Genomic DNA, 21,384 nt, shown 5'->3' with positions numbered 1-21,384 from the left:
TAAACTAATGATTTTTTTTTCATTTGGGGAACTGGGCCTTTAAAGCTACACGGAAGCAAAGAAAAATGTATTTCCACAAGAACGTTAACGCAGAAGCTCAGCTCTGTTCTAATTCGGTCAGTTCTTATCTGACCTCTTGGAGCCGAATTCCTCTTCTCGCAAACGAACAACACGGCCTTTGTCGGTCATCTGACAACATTGTCTTCTATTAATAATCGAAACGCAGCGCCATGAAGTAACGATATAATAGTTAGCAATTACTTCCGCACGTATGGTTAACTGTGGCACATCTTTATTTGCCCTTCACAATAAACCCACTTAAAGCGGCGTCGTATCGAAACATTTAAATGTGGCGGAGTGGCTGAAAACCTGAGGAAGAAGGGAAACATCAACTTGACAACCACAGAGGAGAAAGTGGCAGAACTGTCAGAGAAATGCGACGGCAGGAGAAACATAAAAGATACGGTATACTTCAAATGCAAACTACAAGTTTTCCTCTTGGAAGTAATCCCGTCCTTGAGTACGGAACACTTCCCCGGCCTTCTCTGCCACATCTTCATGCACTCCTGGAAAAATTCTCTTCGCATCACAGCCAACTTGATGTTATCCACGTATTTAAAACGGGCCACGTTGGGTGAGTACGGACGAGGTAGGTTTCTCCAGCATGGCCATGTTCTTCTCAGCCAGGAACTGTCAGATGCTCAGAGATTTGTGAGCAGCCACCATTTATACAACCACAACTTTTATCTCGCTCTCCGAATGACACAATCGCTGCACGATCTCTTTGTGGAGGAGCTGGTTTATTGTCTGGCCCATGTTGAAGGGGAAAAAAAAAATCGTAGTTTGCGTTTGAAATTTTTCTGAGACACCTGCGCGACCTCACTTTTTTTTTTTTTTTTAAATGTCCAGAAAGGGGTGACATCTCACAAAAGGGAATTTTCGGAATGAGTTCCATGAGAGATGTAAACATCGTGATATCACCCTCCATTGTACAAATAATTCTCATATCAGATAGGAATTCTTGTCCACGCTCCTCTAAAACATAAAACACATTTTGGAAATAGAATATATTACATAACACATTGACACAGAAAACACTGTTGGTCATTCAGCATTAAAAACACCCAAAATAAGTTGATAGTTTACAATGAAACCCAACACTGCTGAAGAGGGGGCGTGGCACCAAAATCTGGGCTCATAGTGGGTCATGAAGGGCGTTTGTCGACGAGGGGAGGGCGGCGTGCTGGTCGATACTTTACTGATATAAATTATTTTTAAAAGAATGTGTTGAATGGGTTGGGGGCTTTGCAGGAGGCGAGGGGGTGGTGGGAGGGGAGGGGGGTTCATTCCCGATCGCCAGGCATTCCTGTGATGCTTCAGTTATTAGTTTCCTACTTCCGGAAGCCCCCTGATTCCAATCCAGATTCATGTGACAATGGACGTCATGACGGAGCCGGGCTTCCTGCATCACCGATTTGCAGGGTTCTACTACCCGATGATTTCACGATTTACGCTTAAAGTGAGTGATTCTTTTCAGAATCAGACAAAGTCAAGTGGTTGCTCACAAAAAAAACAAGACAAATTTCTTCTTTTCTCCACTGCTGTGGAGTTCTTGATGGCACAAGAATATAATGAAGTCAACGTGTTCCTTTAATCCACCGAATCAAATTGTGTTTGCGGCTCTGCGCATCTCACAAATCCGCTCAGCTCTCATTGGCTATAGTAGCATCTTTCTTTTTGGCCTGGTTGTCAGCCAGCTTCTCATTGTCTTCCTCCTTCGCGGCAGCATGCAAATTTGACTTGGGGTGTTGCGGGAGCTCGCAATACGCCGGTGGCAGGCACGGCACCAATTGCAGCCCATCGCTGTCGTGCATGAGCTGCACACAGCTGTAGAGATCCTGCGGGGGGCAGGTGGTGGAGAGCGGGGGTGGGGGTGCGCTTGGCTGTCCCATCACGCTGTAGCTGCCCTCCGGCATGCTAACAACCTCAGGCCAGGGGAATGGCGAGAAGGCTTGAGGAGGAGACATGCAGTACGGGCTTTGCGCGAATGACGTCGGAGGCTGGCTTACGAGTTGATGAAGAGTTGCGCTGGGCGTCAAGTCGTGCGGGACGGGGAAGGCATCCATAACCTGGCTGGATGACTCGGTGGGGATGGCGCAGTCTTTGGAGGTGGCGAGATAGATGTTGTCAGGGCTCACCTGCTCCCACACCTCCGTGTCCATGAAGCTGGGAGCTACGTAGCCGTGGAAATTAGTCAGGTGGCGGTTGATTTCATCCAAGTTTCCTTTCTGAGGACACAAGAGTGGGAAGCAAAAATCTTGAGTAGCAGCAGTAGGAAGTAACATTGATATTTTACTTAATTCGATTACTTTTACCCCCTTCGTTCGACTCTAGATATCTGTAATTTCTGTTCCTTGCATGACTTCATATTTTTTTAAGTTGACCCGAATTTGATGAAAGTGAAGTGAACATGATCAAGTTGCTCACGTATTTAAAAAAAAAAAAAAAATCACAGGACGATGAATTCTTCAGAACACACTCATCATTGTTACATACTTTCTAAAATTTATAATTAAAGGAGTTTGTGATTAAAAAAAAAATATTTTTTTTTTATTAAACCTGTCAATATAAGATGGGGCGACGTAACAAAAAAAATTAAAATATTCTAAAAAATTTGCCATCTCTGACCCCACCTTATATTTCTAATTAGACAAGCAGTGGAAAAGGAGGATTCATGATCAACACTGAATTAACAACATTTTTGCCCAGCAGGCACATTTATCACTTCTTTTTGTGTTTCAATTGAGAGTACATTCCAAAAAAGATATCTTCAAACTGATAACATTTAATGTTAGAGTAATTTTCCATCACGCTATCAACACAGCAGCCATGGCTAATGAGGCTAGCTAGCGCTGCTACTTTGAGGACACTGTGCTATCTGTGCCTATTAGTAAGCACACACGCCGATTAACAACAATCACGCTTGTGCACATTTGTAAGGGGTTCGAACGCTGCACACACATTAACAAAAAATACTTTTAATTTAAAATATATTGGATTTACTTAAATACAGAATGGGAGTGCAATCGCCACCTATGGTGAGCAGAAAATGGAGGACACAAAGGACAGAACACATATTACCTTCAAAAGCAGCGGGTCAATGCCGATGATGCGCGGTTTTGGAATAGGAGGCCAGAAGAAGTCTTTCACTCTGAAAGGTAAAACAGTAGGATGCCAGCTTTTATGGAACGCGACCGAGGAGCTATTCATTGCACACGAAGAAAAGAAATTCTCACCTCACGCATTGTGGAATGACACGCACGGCGATGACCAACAGCGCCACAATGCTGATGCTCGTCACCAGAATCAGCACCAGCAGTTTATCTGCGACAATGAAGGGAAAAGTGAACGAGAGCAGAAAGGCCCGGTGGTCGGGATCACTGCTTTACGGTTTTAGTTAGCATTGTTGGGCCAGAGCACCTGACCCTCGATGACATTTTCCAGTCCTTGAAAAGGTTGGTCAGCGCAACCCAAGCTCGACTAGCAACACACGTATGTAGGGATCTGTACACATGGGCCATTTTTTTCCGTGCCCAGCGCAAATTTAGCACAAAGTGAAGTTGAACTCTGAGCATGGATGGAGTTTTATTTTATTTCTGATATTTTTTAGATGGGTGCAGTTAGAAATGGGCGTTTGGGTCTGAACACAGCCAACTTGATTCCCGGCCAACCGGATTGGCTCTTCTCATTCCCTTTAAATTCAGCGCTGGTGAGGCACGTGGTCGCCATTGCAACATGTGGGACGCTTGGAAATGCGACTGTTACAAGCAGCGCGTGATTGAGCGTGTTTGTTAAGCAAAATGTACAACAAAAAGTGTCACAAAAGAGAGAAAAGATTATGGCGATAACAATAAACAATTCAGAAGAGCGATGACAAACTAACACATACATACATGCACACACAATACAATACAATTTTATTTAAATTAGCGGGAAATTAGAACACAAATTAAAACACAAACAAACAGCAGAACAGCATGCATGTGCACACACTACTAAATACTACTACTACTACTGCAACTAAATAGTTTGTCAAATGTAAAATTGTTACACTGGTGATTCATTTGACATCAAAAGGACATTTCACTGTTGTAGGAATTTTATAGAAAAGATGTTTGTCCATCCATTATCGGCGCCACTTTTCCTCACAAGGGTCACTGGCATGCTAGAGCCTATGCCAGCTGTCTTCTGGCTGTAGGCAAAGTACACGATGAGCTGGTTGCCAGTCAATCGCAGGGCATCCGCGCTCACAAACACATTGAGGGACAATTCAGAGTGTGCAATCAACCTGACATGGGTGTTTTTGGAATGTGGGAGGAAACTGGAGTACCCAGAGAAAACCCACGCAGGCATGGGAGAACATGCAAACTCCACAGAGGAAGGCCAGTGCCAGAATCGAACCGAGTACCTCTGAACTGTGAGGCGGACGTGCTAACCAGTCGTCCACCGTGCCGCCATCAAAGTCACTGTTGTGTATAAAATAAATATTAAAAAAAAAAAAATTGTGGGTCCAGAATAGGTGATTTGGATGAAACCAACCCATGTTTTACAGTTAATTCCTAAAGAAAAAATGGAATTAAAGTTTTTTGTGTGAAAGAAGAGTTTTTCATTTCGTAGTTTCTCTTCTATTCTTTCAGGTCGTGAAAGATCCGTCAGAATGTTCTAAATTGGCTGGCACGCAATATGTTCTCTTTTTTTTAAATGGCGGGAATTGAAAGGCCCAGGTATCAAAAGCAAGAATGTCCATCTCCTCCTACGTCAGCTGCATATGCAAACACGCTCAAATCGACGCGGACATTGTACCTGCTGGCGCCCGAGCAGGAATGCTCATCAGCAGTGGACGGCTCCAGTTGCTCCACAGGCCGTAGTTCTGCGAGCGGCACCGTACGCGAAACACGTAGTCGTTGATGGGAAGGCCGAGCAGCTTGACTTGAGGCTCTCGCAGCAATTGCTTGACCTGCAGGCCATGGGACAAATCTCAGCTAGAATCCCAGAGAGCAATTTACTGTCTCCATTATATTTCTGGTTTACCTTCCACTTGTCAGGATCGCTAACTTGTCTGTACTGCAACTCGTAAACCAGCGTGATCCAGCCGTACTTGAGGTCTGAGGACCTTGGGTACACCCAAGAGAGCAGCACGTCATGACCTATCTCGTCCCCGCCGGCACTCATCAGTTGGTAAGTTAGGTTGATTGGAGCTTCCGTCTGAACTGTAACCGAGGCAATAAAGCAAAACATTTGACGGCCGCAGGCTGGCTCAGTCCCTATCGCGCTGTAAATATGAAAAATCAATGTACAATTGATTATAAAAGCATACAAAATATATATAACCGTAAAAAAAAAAAATCTTGAATAATTGGGAATGAACCACCAACGAACCCAGTAATTTAAAAAAATATTGAAAAAAAAATAATTAGTGAATAGGTGAATCCGAAGGTGCCGAACCACCAGTATGCAGGGTCCACTGTAGATTACTGCTCCTCACTTACAGTAGTTGTGAAAGTCTTCTTTGATTGTGTCTACATTATAGCTCCCCCAGTGGCCAAGTTGCACATCAGAAGACGCAATAATTTAATCATGGTACGCACAAAATCAATAATTGTTTGGTCTATTTAATTATGTTGTTACAATGTTTATTGAATACAATAGTATCAGCTGTAATGTTATTTTCCTTATTAAAAAAAATAATTCCAAAATGTTTGTTTTTGGCAGACTAGGCTGAAGCAGATTAACGGCATTTGCATTCAATTCAACGGGAAAGATGATACGAGTGTTTTGTGTTGCAACAATGGTCTGGAAACAAATTAAACTTGTTTCTTTGATATGGCTGCTTGATTGTAAAAAAAAAATATTAATCACAATTATTTTAGTAATAATTGAAATTACGATTATTCAAACGATTATTTTCGGGGGGAACAAATAAAAAAAATGTCAATGCAAACAATATTAAGACAAATCAAATTCTTTAAAACACTATAATTATGTAAGTTCCTTTTAGATTGGAGTGTTTATAAAACTAGTGATTTTAAAGTAAAAAAGTTGCAAATGTACAAATTTGAGTAAGGGTATAAAAAAACAGTGCATTGGAGTTGACTTGCTTTACAATTTTGGACTCGTGAGTGTAATAATCGTAATCGTAATTGAATTTTGATTCGTTCCACAGCCCTAATTTTAGGGCACCGCTGTATAGGGACATGTTTTTTTAAATTTTGGTTAATTTCATACATACATATGGCCTTTTTGCAATCAAGCTGACTTGCACATTTGTCCTCACCAATGTCGGCCACATCAAAGCAGTGTTGTAGTGAAGTGAAGTTTTGGCGAGGCGTGACAGCCGTGACGTTCATGCAGTAGATGTTCCATATGAAAGTGTGGCTGCTGTCAAAATGGCAGCTGTTGGGACCGGCGCTCGTGTAGTCTGGACACTCCCGTTTGGGCTCATTGCTGAATGGAACAAAGAATAAATCCTCACAGCAATTACTTCCATCATGTCATTTCATTACAGCACCTCCACTTTAAGCATGAGTCATTAAGTGTTTGTGTCATTTTTCCATTTACAAAGATAATAAACGTGTTCGTACTCTTTGGAATACGTAAGCACGTAGGTCACGTCCTCGCCTTCCGTCAGGTTGCTGAGCGGATGCCACCAGCAGGTGAACACCTCCATGTTGGGGGAGCGGCATTTGTAGATGTGAGGCCTGGTTGTCACGGCAACCTCACCTGCATGAGGGGAATCCTTCGGTTAGATGAACGCACGCAGGCGTATTTTGGACATGTTAACATGCTTATTCATTCAGTCATGCAAGTTGGAGATACTTGAAGAGGGTTAAACATTTCAAAGTTAGTTTCGACAGCGCACGTGCGGAGTAACCCCGACGTTGTCACGCGTCGTCAAACACACAAGCGCCGACAGTCGGCCCACCGAGCAAAATTGATTGCCATCTGCAGGCGGTGAGAACACAGCGGCCGATTCGGCCGGTACCAAAAGCAAGAATGTCCATCTCTTGCTATGTCAGCTGCATATGCATAGACGCTCACATCGACGCGGACATTGTACCTGCTGGCGCCCGAGCAGGAATGGTCATCAGCAGTGGATGGCTCCAGTTGCTCCACAGGCTGTAGTTCTGCCAGCGGCACCGTACGCGAAACACGTAGTCGTTGATGGGAAGGCCGAGGAGCTTGACTTGAGGCTCTCGCAGAAATTGCTTGACCTGCAGGCCGTGGGACAAAACTCAGCTAGAATACCGAAGAGCACTTTACGGTCTCCATGAGATTTTTTGTATACCTTCCACTTGTCAGGATCGCTAACTTGTCTGTACTGCAACTCGTAAACCAGCGTGATCCAGCCGTACTTGAGGTCTGAGGACCTTGGGTACACCCAAGAGAGCAGCACGTCATGACCTATCTCGTCCCCGCCGGCACTCATCAGTTGGTAAGTTAGGTTGATTGGAGCTTCCGTCTGAACTGTAAACGAGGCAATAAAGCAAAACATTAATGGCCGCAGGCTGGGACCGATCCTTATCACGTTAGAAATATGAAAAATCAATGTACAATTGATTATGAATGCATTAAAAAAAAATCTTGAATAATTGGTAATAAAGCACCCAATGAAAAGAAAATATTGAAAAAAATATATTTAAAAAAAAAAATAAAAATCTGTGAATAGTTGAATCCGCAGGTTCCGAACCGCCAGTATGCAAGGTCCACTGTAGATTACTGCTCCTCACTTACAGTAGTTGTGAAAGTCTTATTTGATTGTGTCTGTATCATACTTCCCCGAGTGGCCAAGTTGCACACCAGAAGAGGCAATGATTTAATCATGATACGCACAAAATCAATAATTGTTTAGTCTATTTAATTATTTTGTTACAAGCGGCGCTGCGGCAAACGCGGTGGCCGACTGATGAAGCTAAAAAGGGAGCTAAAACACTCTTCGTCCCCGGCTCGATCCCGAACGCATGGATGTACTCCGTGGTGGCGCGTTCGAGAGCCCTGCTTGCTACCAATCATCGACTGTCCAGAGGAGCTTCGGCAGTGCCGCCATCCGCGAGTCCTCCGCGGCGGCGTCGATCAACAACTTCCGCGAGAACTTCCCAGAGCTCGCCGATTGGAGGAGCCCCGCACACCCGCGACTCCCTCAAGGATAGCGTTGTTAAACACCCGGTCGTTGGCAAACAAAACGTTTATCCGGAGGGAGCTATTTCTACACAATGACTTGGATTTCCTCTGCCTGACGGAGACTTGGACGAGCGCGGGTGATTGCAGTATGATGCGTTAATTATTACCGCCTGCGTGTTCTTACTTGGACGCTCCGAGAACGTCAGGTCGTGGTGGTGGAACAGCAACTATTTTTAAAAACAATTCTGAATGTAAATCGGCCTCCGGTGGGGTCATAATTAGTCCGACTTGAATAAATCCCCTTCATAATAGCATAATTTATGACACCACGGCTGTATAAATACACAAAAAGACACTTACGCAGTACTGAGTGAGTGTAAATTCCCTCCTTTGGCCATTGTGGTTTAAAAAAAGCAAAAATATATTTTAGATTTTCAACGGTCGCCAGTTACGACTTCCGGGTGTGTTGATTCCGCATAGCGCTGGCCCCTCACGAGTGAGTATCCAATCACAAAATGCGTTCATCACCTTCAGCGTAAGGCCAGCGAGAAGGCTTACTGCAACCAACTTGTCATCTGATTGGCTATTGCAACTGTCAATCAACGTTAAAGGCCCCCTTGAGAAACAGAAAAGACGCCCTCACGATTGTATCTGAAGGCCTAAAAATGACTTTTCATGGCGTAATATTTTGGATTCTGTGGCTCCATTAAAAAATATGTGGCCAAAATTAAGACCGGAGCCATGGTTTAATGAAAGAACTTGTGCAGTTAAACAAGAATGCCCGCAAAGCTGAGCGCAGGTGTAAAACAGACAGGCAGCAGGTCTCGTATCAAATCCTAAAAGACTGCTGGAACAGTTAAAGCAAGATGAAAGAGTCAAAGAGGGAGTAGTTGTCTAGTCTTATTCAGACAAATTGTAAAAATCCGCGAACTCCATTTAATACTATCGATTCTGCACTTAAACCCTGTCGGCTGAATTGTAGACTCGTCCCCGGAAATGTGCAATAGATTTTTGCAGTTATTTTTATGGACAAGGTTGCTACAACTCAGACTCTTGATTCCAACGCTACAGCAGACCCATCTGTACATGTTCCTTGATTGTCCTCACCACTGTCGGCCACATCAAAGCAGTGTTGTGGTGAAGTGAAGTTTTGGCGAGGCGTGACCGCCGTGACGTTCATGCAGTAGATGTTCCATGTGAAAGTGTGGCTGCTGTCAAAATGGCAGCTGTTGGGACCGGCGCTCGTGTAGTCTGGACACTCCCGTTTGGGCTCATTGCTGAATGGAACAAAGAATAAATCATCACAGCAATCACTTCCATCATGTCATTTCATTACAGCACCTCCACTTTAAGCATGCGGCCCTGCGGGGACTCATTAAGTGTTTGTGTCATTTTTCCATTTACAAAGATAATAAACGTGTTCGTACTCTTTGGAATACGTAAGCACGTAGGTCACGTCCTCGCCTTCCGTCAGGTTGCTGAGCGGATGCCACCAGCAGGTGAACACCTCCATGTTGGGGGAGCGGCATTTGTAGATGTGAGGCCTGGTTGTCACGGCAACCTCACCTGCATGAGGGGAATCCTTCGGTTAGATGAACGCAAGCAGGCGTATATTGAACATGTTAACATGCTTATTCATTCAGTCATGCAAGTTGGAGATACTTGAAGAGGGTTAAACATTTCAAAGTTAGTTTCGACAGGGCACGTGTGGAGTAACCCCGACGTTGTCACGAGTCATCAAACACACAAGCGCCGACAGTTGGCCCACCGAGCAAAATTGATTGCCATCTGCAGGCGGTGGGAACACGGCGGCCGATTCGAATTAATAAGCATCAGAGAGTCAAACAGGCAGAAGTGAGACATTGTTTGGTAAAATCAAATTCTTAAAGATTACGCAAAAAATACTACACCTATAATATTTATTAAACAATTGAATGAGTTTTTTTTTCTTTGATTAACCGATGGATTGGATTAAAAAAGATTTCTTTCCTTCTTAAGCAATATCAATAATTAACAATACTATTGTTACAAGAAGAACAGCATGCATGTGCACACACTACCAAATACTACTGCGACTAAAAAGTTTCTCAAATCTAAAATTGTTACACTGGTTATTCATTGTAAATACCGTACAAGACATTTTCACTGTTGTTGGTATTATATAGAAAAGATGTTTGATGATGTTTGTCCATCCATTATCTGCGCCGCTTTTCCCCACAAGGGTCACGGCTATGCTGAAGCCTATCTCAGCTGTTTTTTGTGTGATGAAAGAAGAGAGTTTTTCATTTCGTAGTTTCTCTTCTATTCTTTCAGGTCGTGAAAGATCCGTCAGAATGTTCTCAATTGGCTGGCACGCAATATGTTCTCTTTTTTTAAAATGGCGGGAATTGAAAGGCCCAGGTATCAAAAGCAAGAATGTCCATCTCCTCCCACGTCAGCTGCATATGTATAGACGCTCACATCGACGCGGACATTGTACCTGCTGGCGCCCGAGCAGGAATGCTCATCAGCAGTGGACGGCTCCAGTTGCTCCACAGGCCGTAGTTCTGCCAGCGGCACCGTACGCGAAACACGTAGTCGTCGATGGGAAGGCCGAGCAGCTTGACTTGAGGCTCTCGCAGCAATTGCTTGACCTGCAGGCCGTGGGACAAATCTCAGCTAGAATACCGAAGAGCACTTTACGGTCTCCATGAGATTTTTTGTATACCTTCCACTTGTCAGGCTCGCTAACTTGTCTGTACTGCAACTCGTAAACCAGCGTGATCCAGCCGTACTTGAGGTGAGAGGGCCTTGGGTAGACCCAAGAGAGCAGCACGTCATGACCTATCTCGTCCCCGCCGGCAGCCATCAGTTGGTAAGTTAGGTTGACCGGCGCTTCCATCTGAACTGTAAACGAGGCAATAAAGCAAAACATTTGACGGCCGCGGGGTGGCTCGGAGCCTATCCCGCTAGAAATATGAAAATCAATGTACAATTGAGTATAAATGCATTCAAAAAAATAAACATATAAATTAACCGTAAAAAAATATAAATATCTTGTATAATTGAGAATAAACCACCAATGAACCTTCTAATTTTGAGAAATAAATCGAAAAAAATATAGGAAAAAAAATCTGTGAATAGGTCAATCCGTAGGTGCCGAACCATCAGTATGCAGGGTCCACTTTCTTCTCCTCACTTACAGTAGTTGTGAAAGTCTTATTTGATTGTGTCTGTATCATACTTCCCGAGTGGCCAAGTTGCACACCAGAAGACGCAATCATTTAATCGTGATACGCACAAAATCATTAATTGTTTAGTCTATTTAATTATTTTGTTACAATGTTTATTGAATACAATAGTATCAACTGCAATCAGTGTTGATTTCGTCACCGATGACGAAAATATTTCGTTAACGCCCCTTTTTATCATGACGACAAGGAGAAGATGACGAGCTAAACGTGGCTCTTCCATGGCGAAAACATGACGTGACGTAAAATAATTTCCGTTGACAAGACGAGACTAGATGAAATTGTTAGCGTGTGTTCCGTCTGACGTTAAAATTTTATGACATCCCTTCCGATTGTACGCGCCATCCGTCGTTCAAAAATTGCGATACTGGTGCAACCTATCCTCGTTTGGGCACGCCCACCACCGGGACAACACGCAGGACGCATGCGCCGCACACGCACAGTCGCGCGCACACATCGGCACAACAATTCACGAACATGTCTGCCGTCATTCGTCTTGGCTCACACAAACTTCATTTGACGGACCACGGCGACACTCGGTAGGATATTTGGTTCTGATAAAAGCAAGCTGTTACAAATAAAGAAGACACATGTTTGATAGTTTGGACTTGTGCTACTGCATTAGAACAAGTCTACTACAAGTCTATGTTGTTAACATGTTTTTAATTTGTTTATTTATGTTGCTTTAAGTGAAATTATGCCAAATAAAATGATTTGGTGCTCGGCTTATTTTGGAGCAATGAGCATCGAGTCCGCCGTTACCACTTTTATTTATTTGTAATGCATAATCCTTAGTAGTCGATCAGAAAGTCTTTGCTATTGGGTGGAAACCTTGTTTTTAACTAAAACTAGACTAAAGCTATCACAAATGGCGAATAACATTTGTCCTCACCACTGTCGGCCACATCAAAGCAGTGTTGTGGTGAAGTGACGTTTTGGCGAGGCGTGACCGCCGTGACGTTCATGCAGTAGATGTTCCATATGAAAAAAGTGTGGCTGCTGTCAAAATGGCAGCTGTTGGGACCGGCGCTCGTGTAGTCTGGACACTCCCGTTTGGGCTCTTTGCTGAATGGAACAAAGAATAAATCCTCACAGCAATCACTTCCATCATGTCATTTCATTACAGCACCTCCACTTTAAGCATGAGTCATTAAGTGTTTGTGTCATTTTTCCATTTACAAAGATAATAAACGTGTTCGTACTCTTTGGAATACGTAAGCACGTAGGTCACGTCCTCGCCTTCCGTCAGGTTGCTGAGCGGATGCCACCAGCAGGTGAACACCTCCATGTTGGGGGAGCGGCATTTGTAGATGTGAGGCCTGGTTGTCACGGCAACCTCACCTGCATGAGGGGAGTCCTTCGGTTAGATGAACGCAGGAAAGCGTATTTTGGACATGTTAACATGCTTATTCATTCAGTCATGCAAGTTGGAGATACTTGAAGAGGGTTAAGCATTTCAAAGTTAGTTTCGACAGGGCACGTGTGGAGTAACCCCGACGTTGTCACCCGTCGTCAAACACACAAGCGCCGACAGTCGGCCCACCGAGCAAAATTGATTGCCATCCGCAGGCGGCGGGAACACGGCGGCCGATTTGAATTAATAAGACATCGTTTGATCACCTGGCCTCTGTTTCGTCTCGCAAAAACATCCGATTGTGAGCTTGTGAGTTCTTGCTTCAATTTAGTCTTTTTAGTAAAATCAAACTCATAAAGATTCCGCAAAAAATACTGCACCTATAATATATGCTCAACAATTGAATGATTTATTTTTGGATTAACCGATGAATTGGTTTAAGAGAAAATTCTATTCCTGAATTAAAACAGTGCAGAATTTGCCCAAACAAATTGATTCTGATTCAATTATTGTTTTGGTCTCTAACATTTCAGGAAAAAAAGGAGAAAAATGCTGTAATTTCTTTTTTTTTTTTTTTTTCAAAATAGCTTGAAAATGTTATTTTGGATTCAATATGAAGATAATCCAACTACTTCCACGAAGGACTTCAGAAATCAGAAAATATCTACTGTTGAGAGGTTGAAATCGCGAGAATTTGGACAAAGTCTGCGAAAAGTTAAAATTCGGTGACTAATTTGATCGTCAAAAAGTTATCCATTAATGGATGAATTGTTGCACCTTTAGAAAATACAAGAAAAAAAACTATTTCAACTTCTCTAAAACATCAAGTGAGCTGATATTTGTGTCTAATAGCGACATTAAGCATTTTTGAAGATAATTGCTGAAAATGGGCCAAAACTGAGAACTATGTGTTACTGAGATCTGATGTTTGTGTGTTTTTCAGCATTTGTCCCCCCCCTCTATTTACCGAAATCTTTGCGGCTCAAACATAAGCAGAAAAATGTTCGTTGGCACAGAAGCCAGCATTATGCAGCTTGGTGTGATTGATTTCGGGCATTCAGCAGAGACAAAAAGGTGAGACTTCTTTCAATTTTGAAGCCTCATTTTTATACACTTGGCATTTTTTTTTTTTTTTTAATAAATCATCCAAACCAGGGTGACAGAAGTTGTTTTACTTTTATTTTTTTTAATTCAGTTAGTTTTTAGAGCAGGTTTCTTCGTTTTTATTAGGTTGTTTCAGTTTTATTAGTTTTAGTATTAGTTTTACTATTTAAAAAAATTAATATATACGATATTTGTCAAGTGAAAAATGAAAAATAAACAAGGTCACTCAGTGGACTAGGGTAAACTACAATTCCGAATTCTGACCTTCCTACTTCAATACCAAAACAAATACATTTAAAATGAATTCCGAAAACTCACGTATAAGGTGAAAAAGACGAAAACCAGAAGATTTTTACGTTAATTATAATAGTTTGTGTAAACGTAAGATGTAGTTTCAGTTTTCATAAAAAAAAAAAAAACATTTGTTTTTACTTGATTTCTTGAGCCAAAATGCTCTTTCAATTTTAGTGATGCCGTTAATTGTTGTTAAACCAAATTTGCCAATTTTATACCCAACATATTTGTGGTGTGTAAAGCGTTCACTCAACAGTGACTTTGGCTTGCACGCGATGTGGTCGAATCAAGGGATGAGAGATTGAAAGCAGCCACCTCCCGCCTATCCGCTCCCCCCCCCCCCCCCATGAGCAAGGAAGTAGCCCGCTATCTCAACGGCGTGCTGGGACTCACCTGTTGCTCGTCTGTCCCCAGACTGGCTGTCCGGTCGCTGCATTGTGTTGCACCCCACTGAGGCGAGAAGCAGGCAGAGCAGCAGCCCCAGCATCCCCGCAATCGTGGCTCAATCTGTCAACACAAACAACACGGGTTGCTGGGAACTCTGTGGGAAAAGTTGGCAAACGGCAAAGGGAGCGTCCCCCAGTCATGAGACTTATCACAAGGATGAACATCTCCCCTGCTGACCCCTTCCTCCCTCCCTCCTTCGTTTTCGTGCAGCTAATATTAAATCGCTGTAACAAACCCAAGTAAAGAAACGTCGGAATCAACAAACAGAAGTGTTTTTTTTTCAAAATCACGCCCTATTATCCGTGCATGCTGACAATAGCTGGCATTTTTTCCCTCATATCTCAGGAAGATGGTCTTGTGTAACCTGTTTATCCTCTGATTTACTCAAACAGCAACTATGCCCTAAAACTGTAAAAAAATAAATAAATACATAAAACTTTGATTTTCGGGCCCCCAAAAGATAGTTTAGGTTGGAAACACTTTAAAGGATTAATTAAACAGTAAAAAAATACAACTTGGATGTGACTAATCTAAGTTGGAACAAGTTTGAAATATAAATTATTGGTATTTATGGACACAATATTAGTTAGCACAACAAAGCGAGCATTTGTGAACTTGGATATCTCCTCACTTAAAGTCGCTTCCACTTGATGGATCTCAAACACCATCTTGTCAACTGGATCATTGAAAGTGACCCAATTGGCCAGCATGCATCTTCTAAACCGCAACGGCATCACATTGTGTGTCATTTCAGGTCCATTTTCCAAGTCAATGTTTTTCCAATCAAAGCCGCCTGTGCGCTCGCAAGGTGTCAAACGATGTCATTCACTTTTAAGCGTGCGCAGCCATGAGTCAGACGTCTCTGAAGGCTCATCTAATAAAGCATGCAGCATCCTTTACCGATGTCTGCTATAGGGGGTTGGTTGGCGTGACACGGATGTGATCAACGTTGAAAGCCTGTCATCCACTTGCTTTATTGTCATTGAGATTTGTCAGGACAAGAAAAAAATCGCAAGTGGATGTAATGCTTTGCAATTTGTAGTCACAGACAATGAACGGTTTCACACATCAAATCCATCTATGCACAACATACACGTTCAAACACGAGATAAAAGGCACGCCTGCTGTGGCGTCCTGGTATTTCCATTTTTTGTATTTCTAAATAATCCCAGACATATTTCTGTGCTGTGGAATAATTCCCCGCTCATGCGTTCACTTTGAGAATTCAGGCCGAAAAGTTCCTGCTGGGGCCTGGCCTAACTCGCTGCTTGGGCTCTCCATCGAGAGACAATTGAGATCAATTAAGGTGACAGACTGATTTCACTCAGCCCGCTCATCCGTTGCTGTCTATCAACACGAAAAACACGTCATGCTGTAAACGTCATTGTGACGTGGACAACTGGGTCAGTCAACTGGACCGTCGAGAGCTTCTGGTGCTGGTGACGAATCATCCTCGCGCCCTCGTTCCTATTCTGGCAGGATTTATGATCATCTATTCTGTACATCCGAGCCTTGACGCACCTCATGCTACGCTAGCCACGAGTCACTGAAGCCAAAGGACCCGCACATGCACACGTTTGTCGACAGGCGCAACAACACGGGTGTCAAACTGGCATCCAACCTGCACGAAAGGAACACATCGTCGCTGTCCGGCGGAAACCTCCTTTGTCCAAATATGTTCAAATTATTTTTGTTTTTACAAAACGATACTAATCGCAATTTGTGTGTCATTTTTTTGCTCAATTTTAGCCTATTTAAAGCGGTGGGAATAGCTTGAACACAATTACGCGTGAAGTGTTGCGGAAGTGTGCAAAAAGTACTTCACCTTCTTCGTTCTGCGGAAGCTGTGTGGCGCAATTGTAGCCTCTATTTAATGTCTGGATTTTTTTTTTTTTTAGACAATAACAAGTAAAAATTGTGAAGTTTGCTGGTTTAATTTGACTTGTTTGTTTAATAACAATCCGAGTGATGCTTTGTTGCAGAAGGACCCTCGGTCGTGTGTCAACTCTCTGTTTCAAATTAATAACCACTCAATCGACCGGGTTAGTCGGCTCTTATTTTTTCATTGCATCGCTCATGGCTTTAGATTTTTAAAAAGGCGTTTGTGAATGTGTTTTAGGACAGATGTTTATTTTCTGACGTTTTTGAATGCTTTTTGAACAATGGCCGCTTCATGGAGCCTATCCCAGCCATCTTTGGGCTGCAGGCGGGGAACACCTTGAACTAGTTGCCAGCCAATCGCAGGGCACACAAAGACAACCGTCCGCGCTCACACTCACACCTAAGGACAATTTAGAGTGTCCAGTCAACCTGCCATGCATGTTTTTGGAATGTGGGCGGAAACCGGAATACCCGGAGAAAACCCACGCAGGCATTGAGAGAACATGCGAACGCCACACAGGAAGGCCGGAGCCGGAATCGAACCCGCGACCTCTGTGTGCTATAACAATAAAATGTATGATACAACTTGAACGAAGCGGTGCCTGGGCACTAGAACAAGCTGCCGTTGTTTATACTTCACTGGAACTATTTTTTTTGTGACTTCAGATTTTAAAGCAGGACTACAAAACGGGTTTGCCAGCCCTACTGTATTTCAGGTGTCTGGAAGTTCATCGTGCACTTTGACATATGCTTGTTACTAATTGACAACTCCTGCACGAGTGCTTGCGGCACTGTACGGCATCATAGGCCATAAACTGACCCGCAGGGGTCAAAGTATACCCATCCAGACGTTTGTTCAACATCCTCCTTATATAACAATTAGTCAATCAGTGCGCCTCTTAAAGTTACACATCCATCCGTGCGTCAAAGAGCCTTTGTGTTCATAATAATCAAAATGAGAATTTCCATGTTCAACTGGCTGGAACGCTAATGTTCCAGCAGTACATTTAGAAACGCCTTAAGTGTTGGTGATCTCTCGCCATTTCCAACGAGTCATGTCGCACGCTGTGTCACACTCAGGCAACGCTGGGAAAGTGATTAAGCTCAATTAGCAGCGGCGTCGATTGGAAAAGCCCAGCGGCAGCCCCAAATGGTAGAACTTCATGCCTATGACAGGAAGTTGCAAATCCCAAATAACATCAGATGATGGCCAAGCGACGGCTTGGGAGAAGATGCGAGTTGTCCAAACGAGGCGGTTGGCAAATAACGCCGGCATCGAGTCGCGGACAGGAAATCCCAGCGAAATACCCGCGGACGCTTTTTAATCTATAGCAAATGGACTCATGTCAAAGGATGCTAACGTTGTAGACAAAGGTCTTGTTGATTAACAAGCCTGAGGCTCGCTAATGGAACTTTAGTCACAAGATTGAATCAGGATCATGTACATACAAATAAACAGCACAAGCGACTCTGTGTGTGCGCGTGTGTGTGTGTGTGTGTGTGTGTGTGTGTGGTTTGATATGAAATCCAAATCTTGCGGATTATTTTCTTGTCAAAGGACTGCACCCCCGCTGGAGAGGGAGGGGGGCTATCTTTCTCACTACACTGAAAAAAAGTTGGAGTGAATTTACACAATTTTATTTTGTCGACTGGTGACACTAAATAAAAACATCGGATCCAGATGTTTTTTTTTTTTTTTTGAGTAGACTTGATATAAACTATCTGTCTCCAGAGGATTTCATTTTGTGCAACCACTTGATGAAATTAAATCAGAGTAAATTCAACCCAGATTTCTTTTTCAGTGAACCGGAAAGTGGTTTTATGAGGAATCAGGAGTTGTCGGCCTATGTAAGGACGAAAAGAAACTATTTCTTCAAGTGTACAAATAAATCATATTAAACGACTAAATTACTGTACACTGAAAAACAATGGGTTTAATTTACTTAATTTTATTTCATCAAGTGGTTGCACAAAATAAAACCGTCCGGAGCCAAATATATTAAGTAGATAGTTTACTTAATAAATAAATAAATAAAATCAACAATAACTTTTTTCAGCAGGTTTTGCTTTTCCGAACCAAAACATCTTATCTCTAAAAATACGACGGCCTTGCTGATCACATGGCAAAGGCTTGTCATTGTTACTGTCAGGCTCAACTGCCGTAGCAAAATATTTTAATGGATGCGTTGACATGACAATGACACTTTTGTCTGTAATGAGCAACTTTCACGAACCAAGTGTCCCAAATATGAGTCGAAATGATCCTTAGAATCACGATGTCTCACTTTGTGGGTGTTATAGATTGAAGCTTCATAGAGCCAATGCTGCAAAAACAATGTTCAGAACAGTAAATGATGTGGTATTTCTTGCCATCTTTTTTGTGTTGGCCCACCTTCGAGAAGCTCATTGCTCGGTAAAATTCAGAAAACGCACATTTCACCTTTGTGATTGGACACATGGGAATCACACACAAGACATTAAGAAGGCATCCTCATCAGAAAGCTTTCTGAGGAGGCTTCTAGCTTGTTCTAACAAGACTGGGGCGCGACAGGAGAATAAAAAAAAAAAAAAAGTCATTCTTAGACAACTCAGACGGAAAACCTCAGAGAAAACACCAACGGGAACTGGTGAGAAGACCCAAAGAAAAATTCTTTAAGAATCCACTTGGGAGTTTATGACCCATGTGGGGGAAAATGCACTGATTAGGTAATTGACAAGGATGGCTTCGAATTATCACTCATGGCAAAAAGCAACAAAACAACAACAACAAAAATCTCCAAGTTACATCACTTTCTAACAGTTATACCGAACCAATTGTTCTTAATGAGGCTATGGCTAGTCTTGTAAAACAAAATAACCCTTTTGGGTGACGTTTATGGTGAAAACCGGTAATGAATGTGAATGAAGCCAATCGAGTGGACCCACCTCGCCTGTAGAACTATTAGTGAAGCGGCTGCTGCCTCTGTGCCGGTACAAATTCCTCAAGTCCGTTCCCGTGTTGATGCAGCAGCGCGGCGGCTGTTTGGCTGAACTCAACTCCCGGAGGAGCGAAACGCGCGGGCGCGCGCGTCTGATTAGCTTCGCCTGTTGTGCGCGTGCACTTGTGGGCATGTTCAATGCCCCGGCTTTGGCTCCGAAACGGAACCGTGGAATCGTCGTGGAGTTTACATGTTTCCCACAGCAAATTGTTCAGAGGGTTGAATGAGAGTGGGAATAATTTATTTATTTATTTATTTATTTTTAATTAATCACTATTGTTCATCAGAGGCAAAGTTTGAATGTCACTAACATCATGTTTGAATTCTCAACACGGCCACATTTGCAGTTACAGAGGGTGTGCACACTTGTGCAACCACATTTCATTTGTTTTTACTTCCACTGTCTTTTTCATGGCAGACAAATCCGGCATTTGAACAAGTTTGTCATATCCAATCCGAACGACTGACCAGTTCCATGGTCAGCTGCCAGGTAGACTAAACGATGATATAGCACTTGAAAATTATCCATTTTATCCTGACTGGTTTTTCAGGGACCCTCCCATACTGTAAATCAGGTGCGCCCAAGCCCGATCCATGAGGGCCCCTATCCAACATTTAGATGTCTCCCTCCTCAAACACACCTGATTCAATCGACCAGGATCGTTATCAGGCTTCTGCAAAGCTTGCTGATGAGCTGATGATCATTTGAATCAGGTGTGTTGGGGGACTTGGGCACCGTTGCTGTAAATGTTTTTGGACTGGTGGGTGGAAGAACCCAAGCACAGAATGATCACAACAAAACAATACAATATATACTATAATAAAGCAACAATGTACAAAGTGTGAAGTTTCTCCTTTACTAGTAAGGGTCAATTATTCCTTTTTAATTAAATAAAATGAATGAATTGCAATTACTGGTAAATAAATGAATCCATTATTAATTAAAAAAATAAAAAACACATTCTCCTTCAAAGTGGCTTGCAGATGAGCCGAGCGCGACGATCATTAGAAATTCCGGAACCACTATGCAAGTTAATTTGACAATTTTACAACATTCCAAATTATTATGCAAATCAAGTTTTTTTTCTGACTTTTATAAGTAGTCATCATCATTGGCTGCTATGAGCACAAAAGAAGAGAAATTCATGATGCTTCCCCCATCCAACCTTTGAGGCGTCCTTAAGCAAAAGGTCAATGAGGGAATATAATATGAACTTAATACTACTAAACTAACTTACTAAAGCTTTTCATTTCAGCAAATACAACCTCGTAATTCAGCAAATGACTATTTTCAGTTTGCTAGAACTTATGAAATGTCTTGAAACACATTGTGGGTTTCCATCCACCTCCTTTTGTTTGATCTTTCAAGAACTCCATAAATAAACCTGAACGGAAACACAAGAAATTCGGGGAGAAAAAAAGCCCTTCAAAGTCGCAAAAAAAAAAAAAGTACGCTTGGAGTGGAGTTTTTCTGCATATTGATAAAAGGAAAATGGAAAAATAATTAATAAATAATTATCGAAAAATAGCGGCAGACGATAAAGTAAGATATGTGGGGGGGGGGCGAAGAAATTAAAATATTTCTGGAATTATTAAAAGCCACAAACTGTAACGCAGGGATGGAAAAGTAATTTCATCAAACAACAAAAATGCAAATAATACATTTCTGTTGATTAATTTACCTCACCGTTACTCTCCCTATGCTTGTGTGGGTTTTCTCCGGGTACTTCTACCCACGTTCCCCTAAAACATGCTAGGCTAACAGCCTGTTATCTGGCAAGTTAAGTGCTGGCGAGTGCGTGTCTTCTCTGTGGTGTGTCCAATTTAGAAGAGAGACGTCTTTTTTCCTTGTGGTGCATTTCAAAATGTCACCAGCGCATGTGCTTCTTTGACTTTTCCACCGAGCTAAAAGAAATTC

The 21,384-nt window shown here is 42.6% G+C and overlaps 1 protein-coding gene across 2 annotated transcripts; it reads right to left on the bottom strand.

Moving 5' to 3' along the window:
- Window positions 1–779: 779 nt before the first annotated feature.
- crfa4 (cytokine receptor family, class I receptor 4) lies at window positions 780–19,621 on the bottom strand. 2 transcript variants are annotated; one of them, XM_088291342.1, is made up of 17 exons: window positions 19,414–19,621; window positions 14,554–14,667; window positions 12,611–12,749; window positions 12,301–12,473; window positions 10,886–11,064; window positions 10,658–10,811; window positions 9,606–9,744; window positions 9,286–9,455; window positions 7,346–7,524; window positions 7,118–7,271; window positions 6,642–6,780; window positions 6,335–6,504; window positions 5,092–5,270; window positions 4,864–5,017; window positions 3,297–3,384; window positions 3,142–3,211; window positions 780–2,288 (listed from the first exon to the last, which is right to left on the bottom strand). In XM_088291342.1, the coding sequence occupies exons 2-17, from the start codon at window positions 14,645–14,647 to the stop codon at window positions 1,704–1,706; spliced, it is 2,766 nt and encodes a 921-aa protein (XP_088147468.1). In that variant the 5' UTR covers window positions 14,648–14,667; window positions 19,414–19,621; the 3' UTR covers window positions 780–1,703. The 2 variants fall into 2 exon arrangements, with proteins under 2 accessions (XP_088147468.1, XP_088147467.1); XM_088291341.1 differs by having other exon boundaries at window positions 3,297–3,388; window positions 4,865–5,017.
- Between the last annotated feature and the right edge of the window lie 1,763 nt (window positions 19,622–21,384).

The sequence above is a fragment of the Idiotropiscis lumnitzeri genome, chromosome 3 (assembly GCF_059441095.1).
Source record: "Idiotropiscis lumnitzeri isolate Australia: NSW breed Sydney's pygmy pipehorse chromosome 3, RoL_Ilum_1.0, whole genome shotgun sequence".
NCBI classification, from domain to species: Eukaryota; Metazoa; Chordata; class Actinopteri; order Syngnathiformes; family Syngnathidae; genus Idiotropiscis; species Idiotropiscis lumnitzeri.
This window is presented reverse-complemented; position numbering and strand designations above follow the sequence as displayed.